The 21,550-nt window shown below is 48.3% G+C and overlaps 1 protein-coding gene across 2 annotated transcripts in view; it reads left to right on the top strand.

The window, feature by feature from the left end:
• The window catches only part of PRMT2 (protein arginine methyltransferase 2), a gene marked incomplete at both ends in the record, with an annotated part of 35,965 nt that extends 16,023 nt beyond the window's left edge, over nt 1-19,942 (top strand). Inside the window, 9 exons of one of the 2 annotated variants that reach the window (XM_080696203.1) lie at nt 2,318-2,413; nt 3,256-3,435; nt 6,004-6,165; nt 8,321-8,485; nt 15,641-15,816; nt 17,346-17,475; nt 18,080-18,216; nt 19,165-19,336; nt 19,910-19,942. In XM_080696203.1, coding sequence (XP_080552329.1) covers nt 2,318-2,413; nt 3,256-3,435; nt 6,004-6,165; nt 8,321-8,485; nt 15,641-15,816; nt 17,346-17,475; nt 18,080-18,216; nt 19,165-19,336; nt 19,910-19,942 — 1,251 coding nt within the window. The remainder of the gene's footprint in view (nt 1-2,317; nt 2,414-3,255; nt 3,436-6,003; nt 6,166-8,320; nt 8,486-15,640; nt 15,817-17,345; nt 17,476-18,079; nt 18,217-19,164; nt 19,337-19,909) is intronic. The other variant, XM_080696204.1, reaches the window with a different exon arrangement.
• Between the last annotated feature and the right edge of the window lie 1,608 nt (nt 19,943-21,550).

Here is a 21,550-nt window from a genome sequence, read left to right as displayed (position 1 = left end):
TACCAATGGAGTAGTATCCTAATAACCAATGCCGAGTTTCTGGTATAGTGATAAGAAGTGGATTCAATACAAGACAAGGGAGCGATTAAAAGAAGAAAAAAGATTGAAAAGGAATAGAGAGAAGAGAGTAGGTATATACAAGGGAAGAAGCTTGGGAGAGGGTTTGGGAAGAGGGCTAAAACAAACAAACAAAAACAGCCAGGCATACACTGTCACACACAATAAAAGAAAAAGGAAACAACGCCAACAACAAATTAATGCAATTCTACAAATCAATGACTATTCAGCAGTTAGCTCCTCTGCAGTCTCTCTCTGTAGATACCGAGTGCCACTGGCACCTTTCCTGCCGTGAGTCTGGTTCTCTGAGTCTTTCTCAGTCTATGCAGATGGTCGGTATCAGGAGCTAGATTTAGTATTGAGTGCAGGTCACCCTCCACGCTTTCCACAGATTTGGAGTCTCGGTCTCTCCCTTCTCTGTAGGTGGCGTATGCCTCTGAGACCAAACTCAATGTAGGCATCTCTTCTCCACAGCTAGGGCTGGGCTAGTCTGACTTCTCCCTGTTCACCACGATTGGGAGGTCTGTGGTATTCCCAGAGATCCTACTCATTGGGTTTAGTGTTGAGCCTAGATCTACCCCCACTCTTTCAGCTGATCAGAGCCTGAGTCTCTCTGAGATTCTGATATATCCAACAGCAGATTCCACTCCCACCTTCTCCGTGTTCTTCTCCGGATCACCGCGACTTCACTTATGGTGTTATTGGGCAGCACTCTGAATCTCTGGAGGGTGTGGTAATCTCAGTCGCCACTACTCCTTCACTGGGTTGTATTGCAAAGTCTCAGACCCAGGGAGTTAATCACAGCTGCGCAAGACCCTGGGGATGCCGGGCTGGGTTTTTTCCCTTGGGGAACTGTGATTTCACTTAGGGTGTTGTTGAACGCTTGCTCTGGGTCTCTGGAGGGTGTGGTAATCTCCTCCACTACAACTCCTTCACTGGGTTGAACTGCAAGATCTCAGACCCAGGGAGTTTATCAAAGCTGCGCTTGTCCCTGGGGGTGCAGCGCTGGGAGTTCTCCTGGGGGGACCACAGTTTCACTTACGATTTTGGTGCGCACTGGTCTGGATCTTTGGTGGGTATGGTGAGCTCGGCCATTGCTGGCAAGATGGTGCCACCGCAGTGCCCTCAGCTGCGAGGCTGGAGGGTTTCTTTTCTGGTGTTGAACTCTGCTGTGGATCCCTGGAGGTTGTGGTGAGCTTGGCCACTGGAAGTTTTAGCCAGTCTTTGTGCAGGGAGAACTGATGAATGACAACCAACTGATCTATAGCTGCTCACTTCAACTCCTTGTTTTCCTTTTCGTTTCTTGGAGTCTGGTGCTGTGAGGCAAGATGGTGCCAGCATGGCTCCTGCCACTGCAAGGTGGCAATTTTTTTTCTATTCTCTGGTTCTTATAGTCTTTTTCTCTGTCCCTTGTATTTATAGTTTTTATTCTTCTGCTGATAGTATTTTCTGGCTATGTGAAGCACAGTTTTTGAGGCAGTGGAGATCGAGTATCAGCAGGACTCATAAGCACTGCTTCTCTCGGTCGCCATCTTCCCAGAAGTCCTATGGAATAATTTAGTTTCCTTTGTGTTCTCATATAAGTTCTACAATGAAATGAACACAAGTTACTTTTATGTTTTGGAAAATTTGTTAAAGATGAGTATATATTTGGACAGGTTGCTTCCTTGGACTGGAGTGTGGTTCAAGGCTCTGCCACCCTCAGAAGATTTCTTCCAGGCATGGTAAATCTGATGGAAGGTGCCCATGGGGCAGAGGGCAGGGGCTTCCCAAGGGCTCAGCACCCCGGGTCAGAGCTGGGTTGTCCTGCTCCACTAAAGCAGTGGAGGGTTATGTCTCGTCACGAGCATCCTCTGTAGGCCCTGGACTGTGCTCATTTGGAGTGCTGGGTACCCAGCTCTGCTCATGTCCCAGGGGTCCTCAGAGCCAACACCTCCACACTTAGTTTGTTCCTCATGGATTGATTATCACTTTTAGGATGAATTGCTGGTGAAACAAGGGTCTTTCAGGTTTCCCTTTCTCGCTTTCTTGTTGACATTCTCTTTAGGAAGCAAATCGTCTTGTATTAGAGATGTTAGGTAAAGTTGGAGGGAAGCTGACAACCCTCAGTTATACTAGTAAAGATAACCCATGTAATTTGCATATTAAATACTTGGTCCTAGGAATCTATTTGAAGCCATAAAAATCACCTAGTTAAAAGGCTTTAAAGAACAGGAGCAAAAATTCATATAGCTTTTCTGTGTCTCCTTGGCGTGGATAGGAAGAAGAACTTGTGGAATGCGGCGAGGTACAGCTCCTTCAGCAGCCAGAAGAATTTGTGGCCATTGCAGACTACTCTGCCACAGATGAGACCCAGGTAGCTGCTTGTGCCAGTCTGTGACCCATGGATTTCAGCATGTTTAATGGCAAAATGATAAGTGAGTTGTGCAGTGTCATACCAAAGTTGACCAGTGTTGAGATGTTTAAAGCCACTCAAGGTCTGTGCATGACCTCCTCTTGGCAGCCTAAGCAGGATCTAGCCCCAGCAGGATGCAAGACAGCTGGGTAAGGAGTGGGGTCTTGAGCCACAGCCAAGGGGAAGAAGCACCTGCCCCAGTCCTCCCTGGAAGCCTGCTGTGGTTCCCACCTGAGAAAAGAGAAAAGGGAAGCCATCAAATAAAAGGGCCTGCTTGAATGTAGCTTTCTTTGCTCTGTGACAGGAGTTTCTGTGAGTGCATAACTTCTTGACATGAAGGGTCGTTGAGAAATTCCACTTGAAGCCATACAAAAATCCTGGTTTTCTTTGGTGGCAGGGATTGAATGCAGAGGTTCTCTGTCCTTGAGCTGGGTCTCCAGGCCTTTTATTTTGAGATGGGGGTCTCACTAAGTTGCAGAGACTGTCCTTGAACTTGTGATCCTCCTGTCTCAGACTCCCAGATGGCTAAGATTACAGGTGCGTGCCACCTTACCTGGATAAAAATGTATGTATCTTTTGAAAAGTATCAATAAAGCTGTGCCCTTCTTTCAGATAGTCTCTCCACAAAGATCCCTAAGCCCTGCTATGATCATAAGTTACCAGTTGCTGTGACAGCCTGGTGACCCTTTGGGCATCCCTGGTGTGGGCATCATGAGGGATTTGTCACTGGGTCATGGTTGAGATGCCAGTCACTGGATTCACTTTTGGATTTTACTTTCTGTCTCTTTTTGGTTGTTTTCTAGCTCAGTTTTTTGAGAGGAGAAAAAATTCTTGTCTTGAGACAAACCACGGCTGACTGGTGGTGGGGCGAGCGTGCAGGTTGCTGTGGGTACATACCAGCCAACCACGTCGGGAGGCAGGTGGAGTACGACCCCGAGGACACCTGGCAGGACGAGGAGTACTTCAGCAGCTACGGCACTCTGGTACTGCCTCCCGGCCAGGCCGCAGCCAGGGCGGGTCTGCTCTGACTCTTCAAGACTGATTTCTCTGCTGCTTCTCCTGGATTTTGAGAGCAGGTGCAGGCTGCAGGGCCTCCACCAGAGCCTCTCAGCTCTTCTGTCTCCTGAGTGGCCTTGGGTGATGACAGCCACAGCGCCACAGCTCAAAAGTGCTGTGTTCCAGTGGGACGTCACTTGTGGACATTGCAGTCTGAATTTTATGTGGCTTTATTTTGTCACAGTGTTTTTATTTTGGTTAAAAAAATAAAGGCATTCTTAGTTTAGAGGCCCTACACAAAGAGGTGAGGGCTGGACTTGGCCAGTGAGCTCTTTGCTCACCTCAATGTAGAGACACTTGAATAAGAAGGGGCCATGAACCTCTCTGTGTTTAGAAAAGTAATAAATTTTACTGTAAACTTGAAGTAGAAAGTTTATGCACATAAGTGAACTATAATACCACTAAAATTATACAAATAGATCAGTGGTATTACTGCTAAGCCGTATGAATTACAACACCACTAATAAGCCAAGCTTATTACTCTCTTTATTTTCCTGTTGTGGAGAAAGGCACATATCCTTATGGCCTGGGCAGTCATCTTGTTTAAGTATAGACACAAACAGCTGCTCTCAGGATGAATGTTAGAGGGGTAATATTGAAGGGAGAATGAACTCTGGCATTTGATCCAGGTAGTAAAGGGAGGTCCTGAGAGCAGGCTTGGAACCTGAGGGTCAAGTAGAGGGAGCATCTGAGTGGCAGGGTGCCACAGGAGGGGCTGCTGCGTGGCCCCGAAGGGTTTACTGGCTGGCTGCATTTGATAAGCAACTGTAACAATATTTTTTGTAGGTAGATTATGTTTCAAAGTTAGAGATGTTAAAAATTAAGAAATGCTACTGTATGCACATGGTTAGAGCTTCAGTCCAGTAGGGAAACACTGGTTAGGAAAGCTGAAGCCTGTCCCGCCCGGCCACACAGGTGGCCGCCGCTGCCGAGGTCCTCTCTGGAGCAGGTTCACTAGAACTGTGGATTCCATTTTGAACAATGAGATACTTAGAGCAGTGTGTGTGTGTGTGTGTGTGTGTGTGTGTGTGTGTGTGTTAAATAATAAGGTAATAATCTACTTTAGTTTTTTCCCCCAACTCTTCCAGCCCTGGCTATTGGAAAAATATTGTATTTTTACATTTTTAAAATTTTTTTGTAGTACTCAGATGCAACCCAGGATCATTCTGCCTCTGAGCAATATTCTTTATTTTGAAACAGGGTTTCACTAAGTTGCAGAGCTTCCCTAAGTAGCTGAGACTGTCTGCGAACCCTGTGCTATTGCGTTTATTGTGTGTAGATCTCACGAGTCGGATTTTGCAGTCTCTCTTGTGTTTCGTTCATCCTTTTATTCTTCCGTAGTTCCCACCTCTCTGACATCGCAGCTTTGTGAGACCTGGGGTTCTGTCTCCAGTAGTTCTTTAGTCTTGGTAGCCTGCGTGTTTTGGTTTTTGAATACTTTTATGATCATTCTGTGCCCCTGTGGGCCAGGTTTTCTGTCACTCAGCTTTTCTGTCACTGTGACCAGAGGACACAGGGTTTATTTGGGTTCACAGTTCAGAGGGTTCAATCCACAGGGCCTGTTCCAGAGCATAAATGGCGGCAGTGGTAGCAGGGTTTGTAGAAGTATACTGCTCTTGCGCGTTGGAGGCTAGAAACAGAGCAGGAGAGGAGGAGGGACATAGGTGATCCAAGGCTTTGGCCAGTGACTCCAGCCACACCCTGCCCACCTACCATGCAGCTGTATCCGCTCTCCTTCAAGCAGCGTGAGCAGAGCACGCAGGCTCCATCCTTTGCTTTGAGCACAGTCGTCTTCTTATGTAAAGTGGGTTGCTCCTAGGCAGGACAGGTGGGCCTTCACCTGCCCCTGTAGGCTCCTCTGTCTGCCCCTCAGGTTCCTCTCTGTGACAGGTCTCCGAGGAGTCACGAGGGCCTCGTGCAGGCTGCATCCTGCCTCCTGTTCTGCTCGCTGGGCCAGGTGGCTGTCCTCAGCTCACTCCTGCCTGCTGCTGTCTCCCTACTGGTGCTTCTGTGCCTAGGTCTTGTAGCCGAGGGTGCTGACCATGGTGCAGCCTCCCTGTCAGCAGCCTGCAGGAGCCTTTCTCTGCCTCCTCAGGGTTCAGGCACTTTCCTTCCTCAGGATGTGACCAGGCCAGTGGGGCTGTCACCTCCTCTGAGCTGTAGCTGGGACTCTCCCCAAGTAATCAAGGGGCAAAGCTGGAAGAGGACTGAGGGGCTTGTTGCCTCTCCAGGTGCTGCTCCCTGATGTGTCCCTGTTCTCTGGATGGACCTAGTAGGAAGCAGTGTCCCTCCTCTTCTTGTCCGCAAACTTTGCTCTCATTCCTTCCCTGTCTACTGTTGTTTTTATTTCTTGGCATATTTGATTCTTGGGTTTTGGAGCCTATGAATTACAATTTAGGTGCGGGGTGTGAGGCATGAGCCTAGCTTTCGTCCTCTGTGGACAGACCTCCTTGATGTTGCAGGGCACACAGTGATTTTCAATGTGCTTCCTCCAGAAACTTCACCTGGAAATGTTGGCAGACCAGCCACGGACAACGAAATACCACAGTGTCATCCTGCAGAACAAGGAGTCCTTGAAGGACAAGGTCATCCTGGATGTAGGCTGCGGCACTGGGATCATCAGCCTCTTCTGTGCCCATCACGCGCGGCCCAAGGCGGTGAGTCGAGTGTGAGCCCAGCTGCATCGTCTGCTTAAGTCTGGCATCGGGTGGCACCTGGGTTGACAGGCGCCACCCAGAAGCAGAGAAAACAAGAGGAAGGAGGGGCAAGGGCATTAGAGTCCCCACACCACACCCTCAGAGACTCCTCTCCATCCATGCCCTGCCTTTAGGGTCACCCTGGGAACCCCCTTCCTGCTGTGGCTGCTCCCAGAGCACAGGATTCAAATGACATTTACTTTCAGACCTTAACATCTGAGAACTGGATATGCGCACCCTGCAGGCCACAGGTACTCATGCTTCTACTGTTCCCGGTTGAGGGGTGAGAACCTGTTGTGTAGTTACAGATTGTGTTCTGCGTATGTGGGAGCCGGCCCGAGTGGTGTGGGGATTCTCTCCATGTGTTAGCGTTTTCTCAGTGTGACCGAAATAACTGGCGTAAACAACTTAAAGGAAGGAAATTATTTTGGCTCAGGTTTCAGAGATGTAGTCCATGGTTGGTTGGCTCTGCTGCTCTGGGCCCGAGGTGAGACCAAACATCATGGTGGAAGGGTGTGGAGAGAAAGTGACTCAGCTCATGGCAGCTGAGCAGTGGGGAGAGAGGGACAGAGGTCGGCAGGTAGACGGAGGAGGACAAGGTAGGTCAGGTGAACCCTTCCAGAGCATGTCCCCAGTGACTCACTTCCTACTGCCACAAACACCTACCTATCGTTTCCACCTCCACCCAGTAGTCATTCAGATTATTAGTCTATCAAATAGATTAATCCACTGCTGATTTACAGCCCTTATGATCCAATCACTTTCTAAAAGCCCCACTTATGGATATTGCTATTCTGGGGCAAGTCTTCAACACATGAGCTTCGGGATGATATTCTGGGTATAAACCATAATATTCCACCCTAGCCCCTAAAAGCTCATGTCCATCTCACAATGCAAAATTGAGCCCATCTCTGAGAGTCCCTATAGTCCCAATAGTCCCAGTGTAGCCCAGAATCCAAGTCTAACCTTTAGTTCTGAGCCCCTACAAAAATAAAAAGCAAGTTATGCTTTTAACATACACTGATAAAGGGTAAGCATTCTTATTCCAAAAGGAGGAATGGGGTATAGAAAGAGGGGAGGGAATCAAAACAAGATGGAAACACAGCCAGGCTTACGTTAAGTACGGTGGCTCCATAGCCTGCATTTGGGACAGGTGGTGGTGGGATGTGTTTTCAGCGGGCTAGGGCAGCCTTGCCCCTTGTGCCTGGCGGCTGCAGCGCACATGGCCTCTTTGGGGCTGACTCTGCTCTTGTCCACAGCTTTCATCTGCAGCCACTCCTGGCCTCTCTCATTTCCTGAGGTCTCCATTGCAGTTTAGGCTTCGCTCAGTTTATGCACTGCCTGTTAGGGGTTGCCTGCAGAGCTTCTGACCTGGCACATGTTGCCTGGCCTTCCAGGCCTTCCTTTGAAATCTTGATGAAAGGCACTGTGATATCACAACCCTACATTCTTCATACCTGCAAAACCAGCACCGTGTGGAGATGCCAAGGTCTGGTGCAGCTTTTTGTCAGTGTGACTAAAATAGACAAGAACACTTGGAGGGGGGACGTTTGGCTCATGGTTCAGAGGTCTCTGGCATGGTTGGCAGGCTTCACTGCCCTGGGCGGAGGTGAGGCAGAGCATCGCAGTGGGAGGGTGTGGCAGGGGAAAGCTGCTCCGCTCTTGGTAGCAAGGAAACCAGGAGAGATGAGAGAGGGATCTGGGACAAGAAGAGTGCACACCCTGAGGATCTGTTCCTCTAAGTAGGTCTAGCTCCAGCAATTTCCACCTCTTCCAAGTAGTTCGTTCAGATTTTTAATCCATCAGGTGGATTAATCACTGCTGAGGTTACAGCCCTTGTGACCCATTTACTTTCCAAAAGCCCCATCTCTGGACACTGCTGCTTTGGGATCCAAGTCTTCACTGAGCCCTTGGGGTTCCCGATCCAGTAGGAAGTCTATCTGCAGCCTGAGTCTGCAGGAGTAGCAGTAGCATGTCCTGCCCTGTGGCTCACCTGTGCCATCGCGGCCACCCTTCTCTTGTGTCATGTGGTTCTGGTTTTGCCTCAGGAGGAGAGTAGGGGACGTGGACTGAGGTGCAGCACTGGGATGTGCTGACAGGTGTCTTTTCCCCACAGGTGTACGCAGTGGAGGCCAGCGAGATGGCGCAGCACACAGGCCAGCTGGTCCTTCAGAATGGCTTTGCGGATACCATCACCGTGTTCCAGCAGAAGGTGGAGGATGTGGTGCTGCCTGAGAAGGTGGACGTGTTGGTGTCTGAGTGGATGGGGACCTGCTTGCTGGTAAGGGTCAGACGCTGCTGGCTGTGGGGCCTCGGGACTTCTGGGCCCAGGCATCCTAGGGCCCATTTCATAGTATTGATTAATTCCCTCCTTTTTAAAGGCAATTATTTTTTTGTGTGTGTGAACATTGGCTTAGTGTCTTAAATTTTTAACTGGTAAAATACTGTTATGAGGACTTAGTCAAAGTTAATGTAGACAAAATGGGGCTGAAGGTGTAGCTTGGAGGTAGAATGAATGCTCCTGGTTCCATTCCCAGTACCAATATATATATATATATATATATATATGTTTTACTAGCAATCTTCTTCCCTATCAAAAATGTAATGTCTTCATTTCCAATTTGCTGATTTCAAGACCATTAATCTTGAAGACAGAGAATCTTCTCAGTCTTATAATAAGTAGGTCAGGGTTGCTTTTGTTGCTTCTGTGTTATGAAATTGATTCTTTTTTTCATTCTTGTTGTCTTAATTAGTAAATAAATTTCAGTTTAATAAAGGACATAAAGTTGCAAGGACTTTATGGCTGACCTATTTGTGGATTTGATGAGAACAATATTCTTGTTAATTTGCTTTATTTTTGATGAGTAGTAATATCTTCATTAAATCAGAACTTGTAATTCCTCGTTTGCAAATTCTACGAGGGTCATGCTCAAAGAAGTCTTCCCACTGCCATTGTTTTCATACTTTTTTTACTTAAATAGACCCTCCCTTTGAAACTTTTCCTATTTTTTTTCTTTGCGGTACTGGAGATGGAACCCAGGGGCATTCTGCCTCCAAGCTACACCCCCAGCCCTAATTTTTTGTTCTTTATTTTCAAACAGGGTCTCATTGAGTTGCAATGGGCCTCATTAAGTAGTAACTGAGCCTGTTCACAAACCACGAACCTCCTGTCTCAGCGTTCCAAATGCTGGGATTACAGGCGTGCACCACCACGTCTGGCCTTATTTCCTTTTTACTTCTAAACTTTCTTTTTTTCTGAAGGCTAACTTTTAAAATCTATGTTTCTATCATGATTTTCTATTTCTTCACTGGCTTTAACCTCAATGATCTAAAAGATTAAATAGCAAAATGCAGTTGTATAAAATTTTAAAAAATGTGAATGTTTTAATAAAAAATGTAAATAAATTTAGAATGCAAAAAAAAGTTAATGTACCTTTCTCGTGAATGATTTATATATCCTGCATCTCCTCAGGATCTTGTAGAAGTCCAGAGCATAAGGTGAGGCTGCTTCTCCAATCAGTAGCTCCTGTCTTCTCTTTCCTCTCAGTTTAGGCTGGACATGATGCTGGGAAACAGTCAGTGTCTGTGGGACCTGGCAGTGCTGGGAAATCGTAGTCAGTGTCTGTGGGACCCCATGATCCTGGGAAACAAGATAGACCTCTGTACATATGCTGGAAAACCAGAGTCGGTGTCTACGGGACCTGGTGATCCTGGAAAATCAATCAGTATCCTGTGGGACCCGACTCGAGGTCTGGGGGAGTCGGGGGAGTCTGGGGAGGTCAGGGTCTAGGGGAGGTCAGGGAGTCGGGGGCTGGGGGATGTTGGGGTCTAGTGAGATCTCTGGGGAGACCTCAAGATCTGGGGGTATTTTTGGGTCTAGGGGGATGTTGGGGCCCAAGGGAGTTAGTGTCTGGGAAATCAGGGTCTGGGGGGAGGTTGGGGTCTGAGGAAATCTCGAGGTCTGGTGGGCGGTTGGTGTTTGGGGAGATCTTGAGTTCTGGTGAGAGGTTGCAGTCTGGGGAGACCTCGAGGTCTGGGGAGTTGGGGGTCTAGGGGAGGCTGGGGTCTGAGGAAATCTCGCGATCTAGTCAGGGGTTGAGGTCTGGGGAGATCTCAAGGTCTGTCTGGGGAGTTGGGGGTTTCGGGAGGTTGCAGTTTGGGAAGATCTCGAGGTCTGGTGGGAGATTGCGGTCTGGGGAGATCTCAAGGTCTGGGGAGTTGGGGGTTTAGAGGAGGTTGGGGTCTGAGGAAATCTTGCGGTTTGGGGGAAGTTGGAGTCTGGGGGTGATTGGGGTCTCTGGCAGGGGCTTTCTGTGAGGTGAGCCCTACAGCTGGCCTCGGGGAGGAGGGCTTGGTGGGCCATGCCTGTGTGCTGAGAGGGCTTCCTGGATGGTTTGATGGATAGTAGTGAAGGGCCTGAGGCAGCAAAGTGGCAGCTCAGGGGTCCAGCAGGTTTGCTGGTGCAGAGGACATGCCTGGGGAGTGTTGGGGTGTCTCCAGGGAACAGATTGGGGCCATGGGTGTCTCCAAAAGAGGGCATCCCAGCTTAGTGTGGAGATGGCAGGGTGAGGTGGGTGGTGTTCATCTGATTGGGAAGCACGTAAGGAAACTGTAAAGAAAGGCATTTGACAAGAAGTACCACTTAAAATTAATAAATTATCTGAGCCGGGTGTGGTTGCACACACTTGTAATCCCAGCATTCGGGAGGCTGAGACTGGAGGATCACGGGTTGTAGATAGCCTCAGCTACTTAGTGAGGCCCTCTGTAACTCAGTGAGACCTGGTTTCAAAATAAAGAATAAAGCTGGGTGTGGTAGCACATGCTTGTAATCCCTGCACTTGGGAGGCTGAGACAGGAGGATCGCACAGGTTCGAAGCCAGCCTCAGCTACTTAGGCTCTCAGCAACTCGGTGAGACCCTGTTTCCAAATAAAATATAAAAATAGGTCTGGGAGTATAGGCTGGAGGTAGAAAGCCTCTGGGTTCCACCCCCAGTACCACCAAAAATAAATAAATAAATAAATAAATAAATAAATAAATAATAAAATATAGGGCAGGGGGTGTAGCTCGGAGGTCGAATGCCCCTGGGTTCCATCCCAGACCCGCAAAAAAAATTATATATATGTATATAAATAAATAAATAAATAAATAATCTGAATTCAGCAAAACCATAAGAATTACATCTTATTTGACAGAGCACTCCAGCAGGTGATAAGAAAGCCTCAGTGGAAGTGGGTAGGGACTGGAAGGCTGGAGTGAGGAGTGTGCACCACTGCGTTTGCTTTGCAGTATAGGTTGGGAATGCTTTTATTTTGGTCCTGGGGATTGAACCCAGAAGCATTCTACCTCCAGTATTTACTCCAGTCCTATTTTATTTTTTATTTTGAAACAGGGTCTCACTAAGTGACTGGGGGCCCCACTCAGTTGTTGAGGTCGGTCTCAAACCTGAGATCCTCCTGTCCCAGCCTCTCAAATACTGGGATTATAGGAATGAACCACTACACCCAGCCAAAAGCATTAAGAATTTTAAATTGGAATTATCTTAGGGAAAAATCAGATTTGTATAGAAATTCACATTAAAAAATGTTCATGACAGCACCATTTTAATCAAATGGAAGAAAATTAGAAACAGTAGAAACAACTATGACAATTCATAATATTGTTAAAAATTATGCTTTTAGCCAGGTGCATCGGTACATGCTTGTAATCTCAGTACATGTGAAGCTAAGACAGATGGATTGCAGGTTTCAGGCCAGTGTGTGGTAACTTAGCAAGACTTGTTTCAAAATAAAAAATAAAAAGGAGCTGGGGCTCAATTTCAATGTCGAGCAGAAGGAGGAGGAGGGAGTGGGTGGGAGCCGGGAAGATTACCAAGTGCTGTGTCCACGTGTGTCTCTGCCTCTCTGAACTTCCTCATAATGTAGGCAGGGGTGGGGGTAGCTCAGATGTAGAACACTCTGGGTTCGGAGCCCCAGTGAAACTTGTGTACACCCACACCCACACTACATGTGTATGTTTTAGAAAGATTTTAAATAATCTTGTCTAAAAGCTGATGCCATGTTGCTGGTCTTGAAAAGCACAGAGTTTCTACAGTATGATTCGTTTTGTTTCTTCAAGTTGTATATAGCAGTGACCTGGCTTCATTTCCAGATCAAATGGAGAAGGCTCGCTCCCCTCTCTCCCTGGTGTGGCGGTGAGTCTTGGACAGGAGAAGCTGTATGAGCAGCAGACTGGGGAGAAGACCAGAACTGAACTACCCTGATGGGATCCTTCTCCTCTTCTGCGTCTCCTTCCCTGTATGTGGATTCAACAACTTAGAGGAAGTGGACTGATGCCTTTGAAAACGATGCCACCACAGGACGCTTAAGATGAAACCATTAACCCGGATGGCCCAGTGACTGATGAGGGTATTGAATGCATAGTTAAAAGCCTTCTGAAAGAGGAAACTCTAGATGTAAATGATTTTATTGGTTAATTTTGCCAATACATTTAAAGAAGAAATAACACTGATTCTAAACAGTTTCTTTCAGAAAATAAAAAGAGAATACTTCCTAGCTTGTTTGTGAGGTTAGCACCACCTTAACACTAAAACCAAAGTTGATGAAAACTACAGACTAATAACTCTTGCTAAGATAAATGAAAAATCCTCAAGAAAACATTATTAGCAAATTTAATTGAGTAATATGTAAAAGAAATAATGATACACTGCAAAAAAGAAGAGATTATCCTTGGAATGCAAAGCTGGTTTAGTCTTTGAAAACCAGTCAGTGTAATCTACCACATTAGCAGTCTAAAGAAGAAAAGCTACCTGTTTATATCAATACAGGAAGAGTTTGACTACCCTCAACATCAGTTCAGTCATGCACTTCCAGCAGTGGAGGGAAACTTGTTCAGCCTCAGTAAGGGCATCTGCAAAACCCAAAGCCCCAGCGCTGAAACAGGAGTATGGCTGCTCCTGTACTCTTGTTCAACATAGTACTGGTGCCAAAAAGCAAGAAAAACCAGAATGAAACAAAGAAATAGAGCCATCCTATTCCCAGGTAACATTGTAGAAAATCCTAAGGAGTCTTCAAAAATTTGCTGGAGCTAACAAGCATGTTTTGCAAGATGAGAGTGAGAGGTCATCATACAGAAATTGTTTTTATATCCTAACAGGCAGTTGTAAACTGAAATGGAAGATTCAATACCATTTTTCAGTAGCTCCAGAAAAAGGAAATATAATACCTAGAATCAAACAAAGTTTGTTCAGGACCATGAGTAAGAACCTCAAGGTATGGGTGCCTGGATCATGGAAGGACACTGAGTCCAGGGATCGGGAGGATCACAGAAGTCGGGGTCATGTAGGATCACTGAATCCAGGGACTGAAGCCTTGGGCCAGGATGACAGAGGCCTGGATCATGGAAGGACACTGAGTCCAGGGACCAGGAAGCTTGGACATCACATAGGCCTAGATGGTGGGAGGATGCTCTCTGCAAGGTCTGGAGCTTTGGGACCAGGATCACACAGGCCTGGATCTTGGAGAGACAGTAAACCCAGGGATTGGAGCCTTGGGGCCAGGATTATACAGGCCTGGATCATGGAGGGACATCGAGTCCAGGAACTGGAGGCTCAGCTGGTGCAGATGCCCCTTCTCAGGATTTGCAAACCTAATACTGCCTTTTTGGGGGTAGCTAGTTATAAATGCGTATGAAATACAAAGCAATTAGAACAGCTGATTGCCAGGGTCCAGCCCTAGCAGGAGTCGGGGGTCGTGTGTTAGTGAGAGAAGAGTCAAGGTCTGGAGAGAAAACACTGACACAAGAGACCAGATGCAAGCTTCTCTAACTTTATTCAGGACTTGCTACAATCTTTATACTTCCTTTCTTGGCAGGATAGACAAAACCACAGTCATGCAAGCAGAAAACTTCAAGGACAGAAAAAGTCTTTAACAGACTTCAGGGCAGGGTGCCAGACATTTAATGAATCATAGAAAGTATGCTTTGCCTCATATCACAAGGTCAGCTTGAACTTAATCTTATATGTTGGCCCATACTAAGGTCAGCTTGAACTTAATCTTTGGCCCAGACTTTGTCCTTGGGGAAAAAAAAAGATCTTTGCTGACTCAGTCTCTCACATGTCGCTGCCCATCTATTTTAGTTATAATGCATATACATAAAATTCCAATTACACATATTAATCTAAATAATCTTAAAATAATTTTTTTTGAAGAAGGAGATGCTGATCATACTCACGGGGGACTTAGGCTTTTGCGAGTCCCCTAGCCGAGCTTTTGCTCAAGGCCTGCACGAGATGCTTTAGCAGCTGATACGATTTTTTTTTTTAAAGAATGATGTTGGAGGAATTACGTTACTTGATTTGGAAGCTGCAGTAACTTGGACAGTGGTATTGGTGAAGGGATGGGAGGGCGATGGAACAGAGGAAGGATATCTACAGATACGGTCACTGATAGTCAATACAGCTGCAAGGTCAGTGGAGAAGAGTCTTCAACAAATGATACTGGAATAGTTGGCATCCATATCCCAAACAAAATGTAACCACAGCCTACTCATACTAAACTAAAATTTGATCATAGACATAAGTGTGTAAATATAAAAGTAAAACTTGAAGAAGACATCAGGGTGATGGTGTGATCTGGAGTTGCAGAGTGTTGAGGTGTGGTTCTAAAGCATGATCCGTAGGAGAGAAAGTGGATACACTAGGTTCTACCAAAACTCAAAATGCCTGCTCTGCCAGGCAGTGTTAAGAGGATGAAGAGATGGTAAGAACAGGAGGAGATACTTCAGATCATATCTCCAGCGTGGCTGAGCAGATCAAGAACTCAGAAACCCAACAGGAAGAGAACTGCCCAAGCAAAGGCAGGATGGAGCCAGCCCCAGATGACAGCGCACGGAGAGAGATCCGCCTGTAGACTGCACACCAAAAAGGCTGGTTCACTGCATGGTAAAAAAATAGAATAAAAAGTTGTTTGCATATTTTGTGTGTATGTGGAAAAAATACTTGAAGATAAACTGCAGAGTGGTAACAGTGATTTCTTCTGGGTGCTGTGTTTAGTGTGTGTATGTTTAGTGTGTGTGTGTGTGTGTGTGTGTGTGTGTGTGTGTGTACTTTTTTTCTGAGTTTCTAAAGCTGAACGTTTTATTCTGGTGAAACCTGCTTAGACTGGGCCAGCATCAAGAGTCCTCCAGGCCACCAGCCACCCTCAGATTCTCAGTCCCGACGGGAAGTGATGTGGCTTAATCCTGGGCTGTGGCGCACACCTTGTCATGAGTGTGTAGGTGGGGAATAAACCCTCTGCTTCTCACACGTGGTTTGCTGGCCACTTGCATGGCTGTAATAGTCTTGAGGTTAAAACTGAAACTCCCAGATGGGTTGTAGCTTCTGACCATAGTGTGGCGAGGCCTTGGTGACAGGTCCCCATGTCCTTACCTCCCATGCAGTTTGAATTTATGATCGAGTCCATCCTGTATGCCCGGGACACGTGGCTGAAGGAGGATGGAGTCATCTGGCCGACCACAGCAGCGCTGCACCTGGTGCCCTGCAGTGCTGACAAGGACTACCACAGCAAGGTTCTCTTCTGGGACAATGCGTATGAGTTCAACCTCAGTGCGCTCAAGTAGGTGGCAGAGCAGGGCACCTTCAGGCTCTTGGGGGGGCTGGGCAGGGACTACTCCAGGGCTGATGGCCTGCATGCTGGCTTTGAGTGTCATGAGCATCTGGGGCTTTATGGGAAGTGCAGTCATTCTGGTTTTAGGAGAGTTGTCCCTTACACACCCAGAATGACAGTGGGACATTGTTGAGATTTTCTAGCCACCTCCTCTGCCCTGGTCCTGCCCACACTGATCCTGATCCCAAGATGGTTTTGCAGGGGAGTGCCCCACATGAGACTGCTCCCTGCTCCTGAGGGGAGACAAGGTGTGGAGAGCAAGGGGAGAAGGCCTAGCCTGAGAGCTGGGTCTCTATGGAGTGTGCTGTGCTGCGAGCCGACCTGAACTCTCCATGTTCCTGAGAGCTCCACATGGCTTTTAAAGATGAGCCAGGAATTAAAAGGTCCTACAAATTAACCCCTAAATATAATGGGGAAGAGATTGTGTTTACAATTAGGCCTTTAAAAATGTAACTAATGTTGCCAGGCATGGTGGCGCATGCTTGTAATCCCTGCGCTTGGGAGGCCGAGACAGGAGGATCACACAGGTTCAAAGTCAGCCTCATCTACTTAGTGAGGCTCTCAGCAAGTTAGACCCTGTTTCCAAATAAAATATAAAATGGATCTGGGAGTGTAGCCCGGAGGCAGAAAGCCTCTGGGTTTCAACCCCAGTACCACCAAAAAAAAAAAAAAAAGTAACTAATGTTTACATTTACACACACGGCTAACACACAAATGTTTGCTCTCATTAAGAGCTTACAAGTTTTAATGAGGGTCAGTAGATATGTTTGTGGTATTGTTGCTGTTGCTTTGCAAGGAAAGGAACACTCCAGAACTCTGATGCACAGGCAGGACTCGGTGGTCCACTGCCTGTGTGCTGGAGCCTCAGGTTCCACCTCAAGCCACATCCTCAGGAGGGTTGGCCTTTGAGTTACCACTATGGGGAAGGGATGGCGTGAGCAGCCTCTTCCTCTAGAGAGCACCCGAGGATTAGGGAATGGTGGCCTCAGGTCCATCTCCCACCAACATCTGCTGGCTTTGCTCAGGAGCTACCCGTTTATTTCTCCAGGCTCCCATCAGCCACTTCAGTCCTCTCTGTCACATTCCTCAGGAGTAGCCAGCCACAAGAGACCTGTTGTATTCCACTGTAGTGGAGATCAATACATGATTGTGGATCTCAAACACGCCGCGGCCTCAGCCCTCTGGGTTACGTGGTGAACACTGGCACTGGTGTGCACAGACCCTGTGTACGTCATAGAGAGGGAAGCTCCCAATGACTGGCTGCTCTCGGTGCTGTCTGGGTGAGGCTCAGCAAGGCTGCTGGGCCCAGGGGAGGTCCCCTGTGTAAGTCCTGCAGGACAGCCTGGGGCGGGTCCCTCAGGACAGGTGTTCCAGGGCAGCCCCAGGCACAGGCAAGGTGAGTACTTGTGGCTGCCACGTGTGCTTCAAAGTCTGAGACACCGTAATGACCCTGAGCCCTCACTTCACTTCCCCCTCAGGTCTTTAGCAATCAAGGAGTTTTTTTCGAAGCCCAAGTATAATCACATCTTGAAGCCAGAAGACTGTCTTTCTGAACCGTGTACCATCTTGCAATTGGATATGAGAACCGTGCAAATCTCTGACCTAGAGGTGAGAAGAAGGTGAACTGCTTCCTAATGACGGCTGGCCTATGGGCTGGGCACCAGGCTTGGCGCATCACAGCCCCACAACAATTGCTGGGCTGCACATGTCAGTTACTTTATTGTGCCAGGAAGTGAATCTATATACCATTTCTCTTGCTTTTTCTGATTTTTTCCTTATGTTCTATTTTGATTTTTATCTTTCATGGTTTTAAAATTATTTTCTTTGTAGTTAATTTCTTATTTCCCCAGTTATTTTTAAATTTATACTTAGTATCCTTCACATCTTCAAAACTGTGTTAATTCTGTTCCATTTATCATAGTACAGTATTTGAATGAAGTATCCTTTGAAGTATCTTTAGACCATTGATGATAAAATTCCTGGTTTCTTTCCTGCATGGGGTCGGTTGGGCCTGGTGTTCAGCAGGATGCCAGGCCCGGTCAGTGCTGCACTGGCAGCCTGGGCTGGGCCTGAGGGAGTGATTGGAGACTGCCTGCTGGTCTGCAGTAGCTACTGTTGTTGGGCTTCGGGCTGGGTTAGGGTTGGTTTGGGCTGGGCTGTGGACCTCGGGCTGGTGGACCTCCCCCACCAGCTGTCGTGTGCTTGGGTGCAGACCATGCGTGGTGAGCTGCACTTCGAAATCCAGAAGGCCGGCACCCTTCATGGCTTCACGGCCTGGTTCAGCGTGCACTTCCAGAGCCTGGAGGAGGGCCAGCCGCAGCAAGTGCTGAGCACAGGCCCACTGCACCCGTGAGTGCCCGAGACATGGGGTGGGCTGGTGGCTATGGGGGATGGCAGGGGTGAGTTGGAGGCCTGGGAAGCTGGGACAGGATCACATCCAGCCCTATGTGGAATGGGCAGTCTCCCCTTTCTTCTGTCTTGAGTGTCCTCATTCCCAGGAGCTGGCCCCAATGGCTTCCCTGATGCAAATTGCCCTCGAAGAACTTTAGGGGCTGCCCTGGCCCTCCTCAGCCATGTTGGGGTACGAGCCCACCTGCAGGGTCTTGAAAGGTCCAGCTGCTTCCTCAGTTCCTGCTCACCTGCTGGAAGCAGTGGGTGGGAACCCAGGTGGATGAGGGTGTCCATGTGGCTGAGGTCAGGGGGAGAAGATCAGGATGTTTTGTGTGGGAGCTGAGGGGTGGCCAGGCCAGGCCGCTGAACATGGTGAGCATGGTGTCAGATGCAGAGAGCTGAGGGTGTTTCCAGCCCGCCGCGTAGGATCCCTGGAGCCTGCGATTTCCCCCCTTCTCTGGCTGACTTGTTTGCATTAGATGTACCTCTCTTGGAGATGACTTGGGGACCTGTGTGGTCAGTGAGTCACTCCAGTCACACTGTCTAAATTGGGAATCAGCTGCGTAGGATGGGCATGGTCGCTCGGGGTGCATGGCTGTGCCCTGGGACAGTGGGGAGTCCAGGACTCTGCATGACTGTGTGACCTTGGGCCCCCCCAGGGACAAGGGTGCCTCGATGGCAGTCCAGAGCCAGCATCTGCCGCTGTTTGGGCTTTGATCCCACTGTGTCCCATAAGGACCTCTTAGAGCACAGGACAAGGGTGTGCCTGCTCCTTCACTGACCTGGGAAGTCGAGCCCAGGGGTCCTGGGAAGACTCAGCCTCTTGGGTGCAGGGTGCCACAGAGCTGGTCACTCCAAGGCCACTAGGAAAACCATGTGGACAAGATAGCCCACCCTGTCTTGCAGCACTACCCACTGGAAGCAGACCTTGTTCATGATGGATGACCCAGTCCCGGTCCACACTGGAGATGTAGTCACGGGTTCCGTAGTGTTGCAGAGAAACCCCGTGTGGAGGAGGCACATGTCGGTCGCTCTGAGCTGGGCTGTCACCTCCAGACAAGACCCCACATCTCAGAGGGTAAGAAGCTGGTGGACGTGGGTCCTGGGGACGCTCGCAGATGCTATTACTTGCTTCCTTTCTCCTTCAGTGGAGCGGGGAGGTTCAGGAGGTAAGTCATTCCTCAGGCCGCAGCGCCCGTTGCGAGGAGACCCACCCAGAAGAGCCCCAGGTGGAGAGGAGACAGCGGACCTGGGCCTCACAAAGGCCGAGGTTGATCTGGGTGTGGTACCAGAGCAGTGGTGTGAACAGGTGGAGCAGCCTATTTTCGCGTGGAAGGTGGGTCAGGTGCTGCCTGGGTGGGTGCCAGGTCCTGTGGACATGCTCACCTTGGCCTTATGTCTCAGAGGCTCCTGGAAGATGGGATTCTCTTCATTGGAGCCAGGATTAACATAGGAGAGAAAAGAAAAATAATCAGATGGTCTTCATTGTTTTTTTAAATTTCTGTTCTATACTCTTTAGTAATTTTATACTCAAAGTTTAAGTGTTTGTTATTTCAAAAAATACCTATGCCTGAATGTCATTCTCTTGTTCAGTGTCACTAGGAAGTAAATGTGTCCATCACACAGAAGTGACTTGCTTTGTCATTTTCAGGTTGGAGAGAAAGTCTTTCCCATCTGGAGATGACAGTCGACCTGCGTGGGAAGCGCGGCTCCAGACCGACCCTCCTGGCCACAGTGGCCTCAGGTCCACCCCACCAGAGCACAGCTGGCAGGACCTGGCCCAGGGCCGTCCTCTAGAGTAGGCTGTTTTCAGGTGTCGCCTCTGCTGCCCGCCTGCCGCCCTGTGCGGCTGTGGTGTGTCCCAGCTAGGTGTAGTTTTAACCCTCGGACACACTCGTGTCGGCCTGTGTACCTGTGACTGTGATGTTCGCAGATACGTGTCAGTGGGTCCCGCCGCCCCGCCGCCATCCTGCGGCTGAGGGGCTACACGCAGTGGGATGGCAGTGCATGCTCTGGGGTTCTGCGAGGGACTGTCCCGTGTGTAGGTGTCTTCCAGATGAAGTGTGTGTTGGACATGGTTCCTGCGCAATGAATATTTTTAATGAATGTTGTGTGGCCTGTTTCTATGGATAGTTATTATTCACAAGCATGTCATAGTGTGCTTTATTTTGTAACCTTTTCTCAGTATTTAAAAAATCTTCCATGTCAATAGCTGCACATCTATGATTTTTTGTATTGTTTTGATGTTTATCAAATTTTATCAAAACATAGGCATACTGCAAGCTGAAGAATTCATGAGTGTACCAAAACGCGCACTCACAGTGTGCACCCTAGGCCAGCACGCAGGCCAAGGTGTGTCCCAGCTCCACCGCAGGCCACTCTCCCTGGTCATATGGACCCACTGTTTTGCGTTGGCCTTCTCAGTTTGGCTCTCAGCCTGCGGTTCTTCCGTGAGCTTGGGTAGTGTGGCTCATGGTCTCCTGTGTGTGTCTCCGGCATAACATACATGACTCCTGTGGTCCAGCAGACATTGGGCTCCCAGGGTTTACTCTTAGGTTGGTGCTGACAGGAAGCTTTTGTGCAGGTATTTGGAGCACATGTGCACACATTTCTCTTGGGTTCACTCCACGCCAGGTTCTCACAGGTTTTCAGAGTCAAGGCTGCACCCTCTCGGCCGTAGGTGAGTTCCGTGCACCAGTGGGTGGCACTGTCCAGCTTGTTCTGGGGACGCGGAGGGTCCAGGGCACAGCTCCCTGGTGACCAAGGTTGGCCAGGTTGACCGTGTGCTGCTGGCCCTCAGGTCATTCCAGTTGAAATGCTTGTGCAAGTCTTTTGCTGTTTTACTATTTGTGTTTGTCTACTTTTGTAGGTGTTTTTGATGAAATGTGGCTAGGAGTCTTTATTAGGTGCACATTTCCAGAATGTCTCCTCATTGTAGGGCTCCTCGTAGGTTTGTGTGTCCCAGTCAGCATCGTGTCTCCTCCGTGGTTCATTGCTTCATCTTTACACTTGGATCGGCACTGCGCCTGGAGCCAGCCTTGGGCAGTGATGGGAGGGCTCACTACTTATTTTGATGGTTCCTGTGAGGTACCATTGATTTCAACCTTTAGTCTTTCTAACACATCCAGCAAAACCTCTGAATTTTCCTTTGAAGTTATTTTAAAGCTGGCAGTGAATTTTTGATGTTTCAATAAGCAATTTCAATAAAGGTTTGTTTATTTATTTATTTATTTTTGTGTGGTACTGGAGATGGAACCCATTGCATTCTACCTCCAAACTATACCCCAGCCCT

This window comes from Muscardinus avellanarius, assembly GCF_963383645.1.
Source record: "Muscardinus avellanarius genome assembly, chromosome: 5".
In the NCBI taxonomy this organism is placed as follows: Eukaryota; Metazoa; Chordata; class Mammalia; order Rodentia; family Gliridae; genus Muscardinus; species Muscardinus avellanarius.
This window is presented reverse-complemented; position numbering and strand designations above follow the sequence as displayed.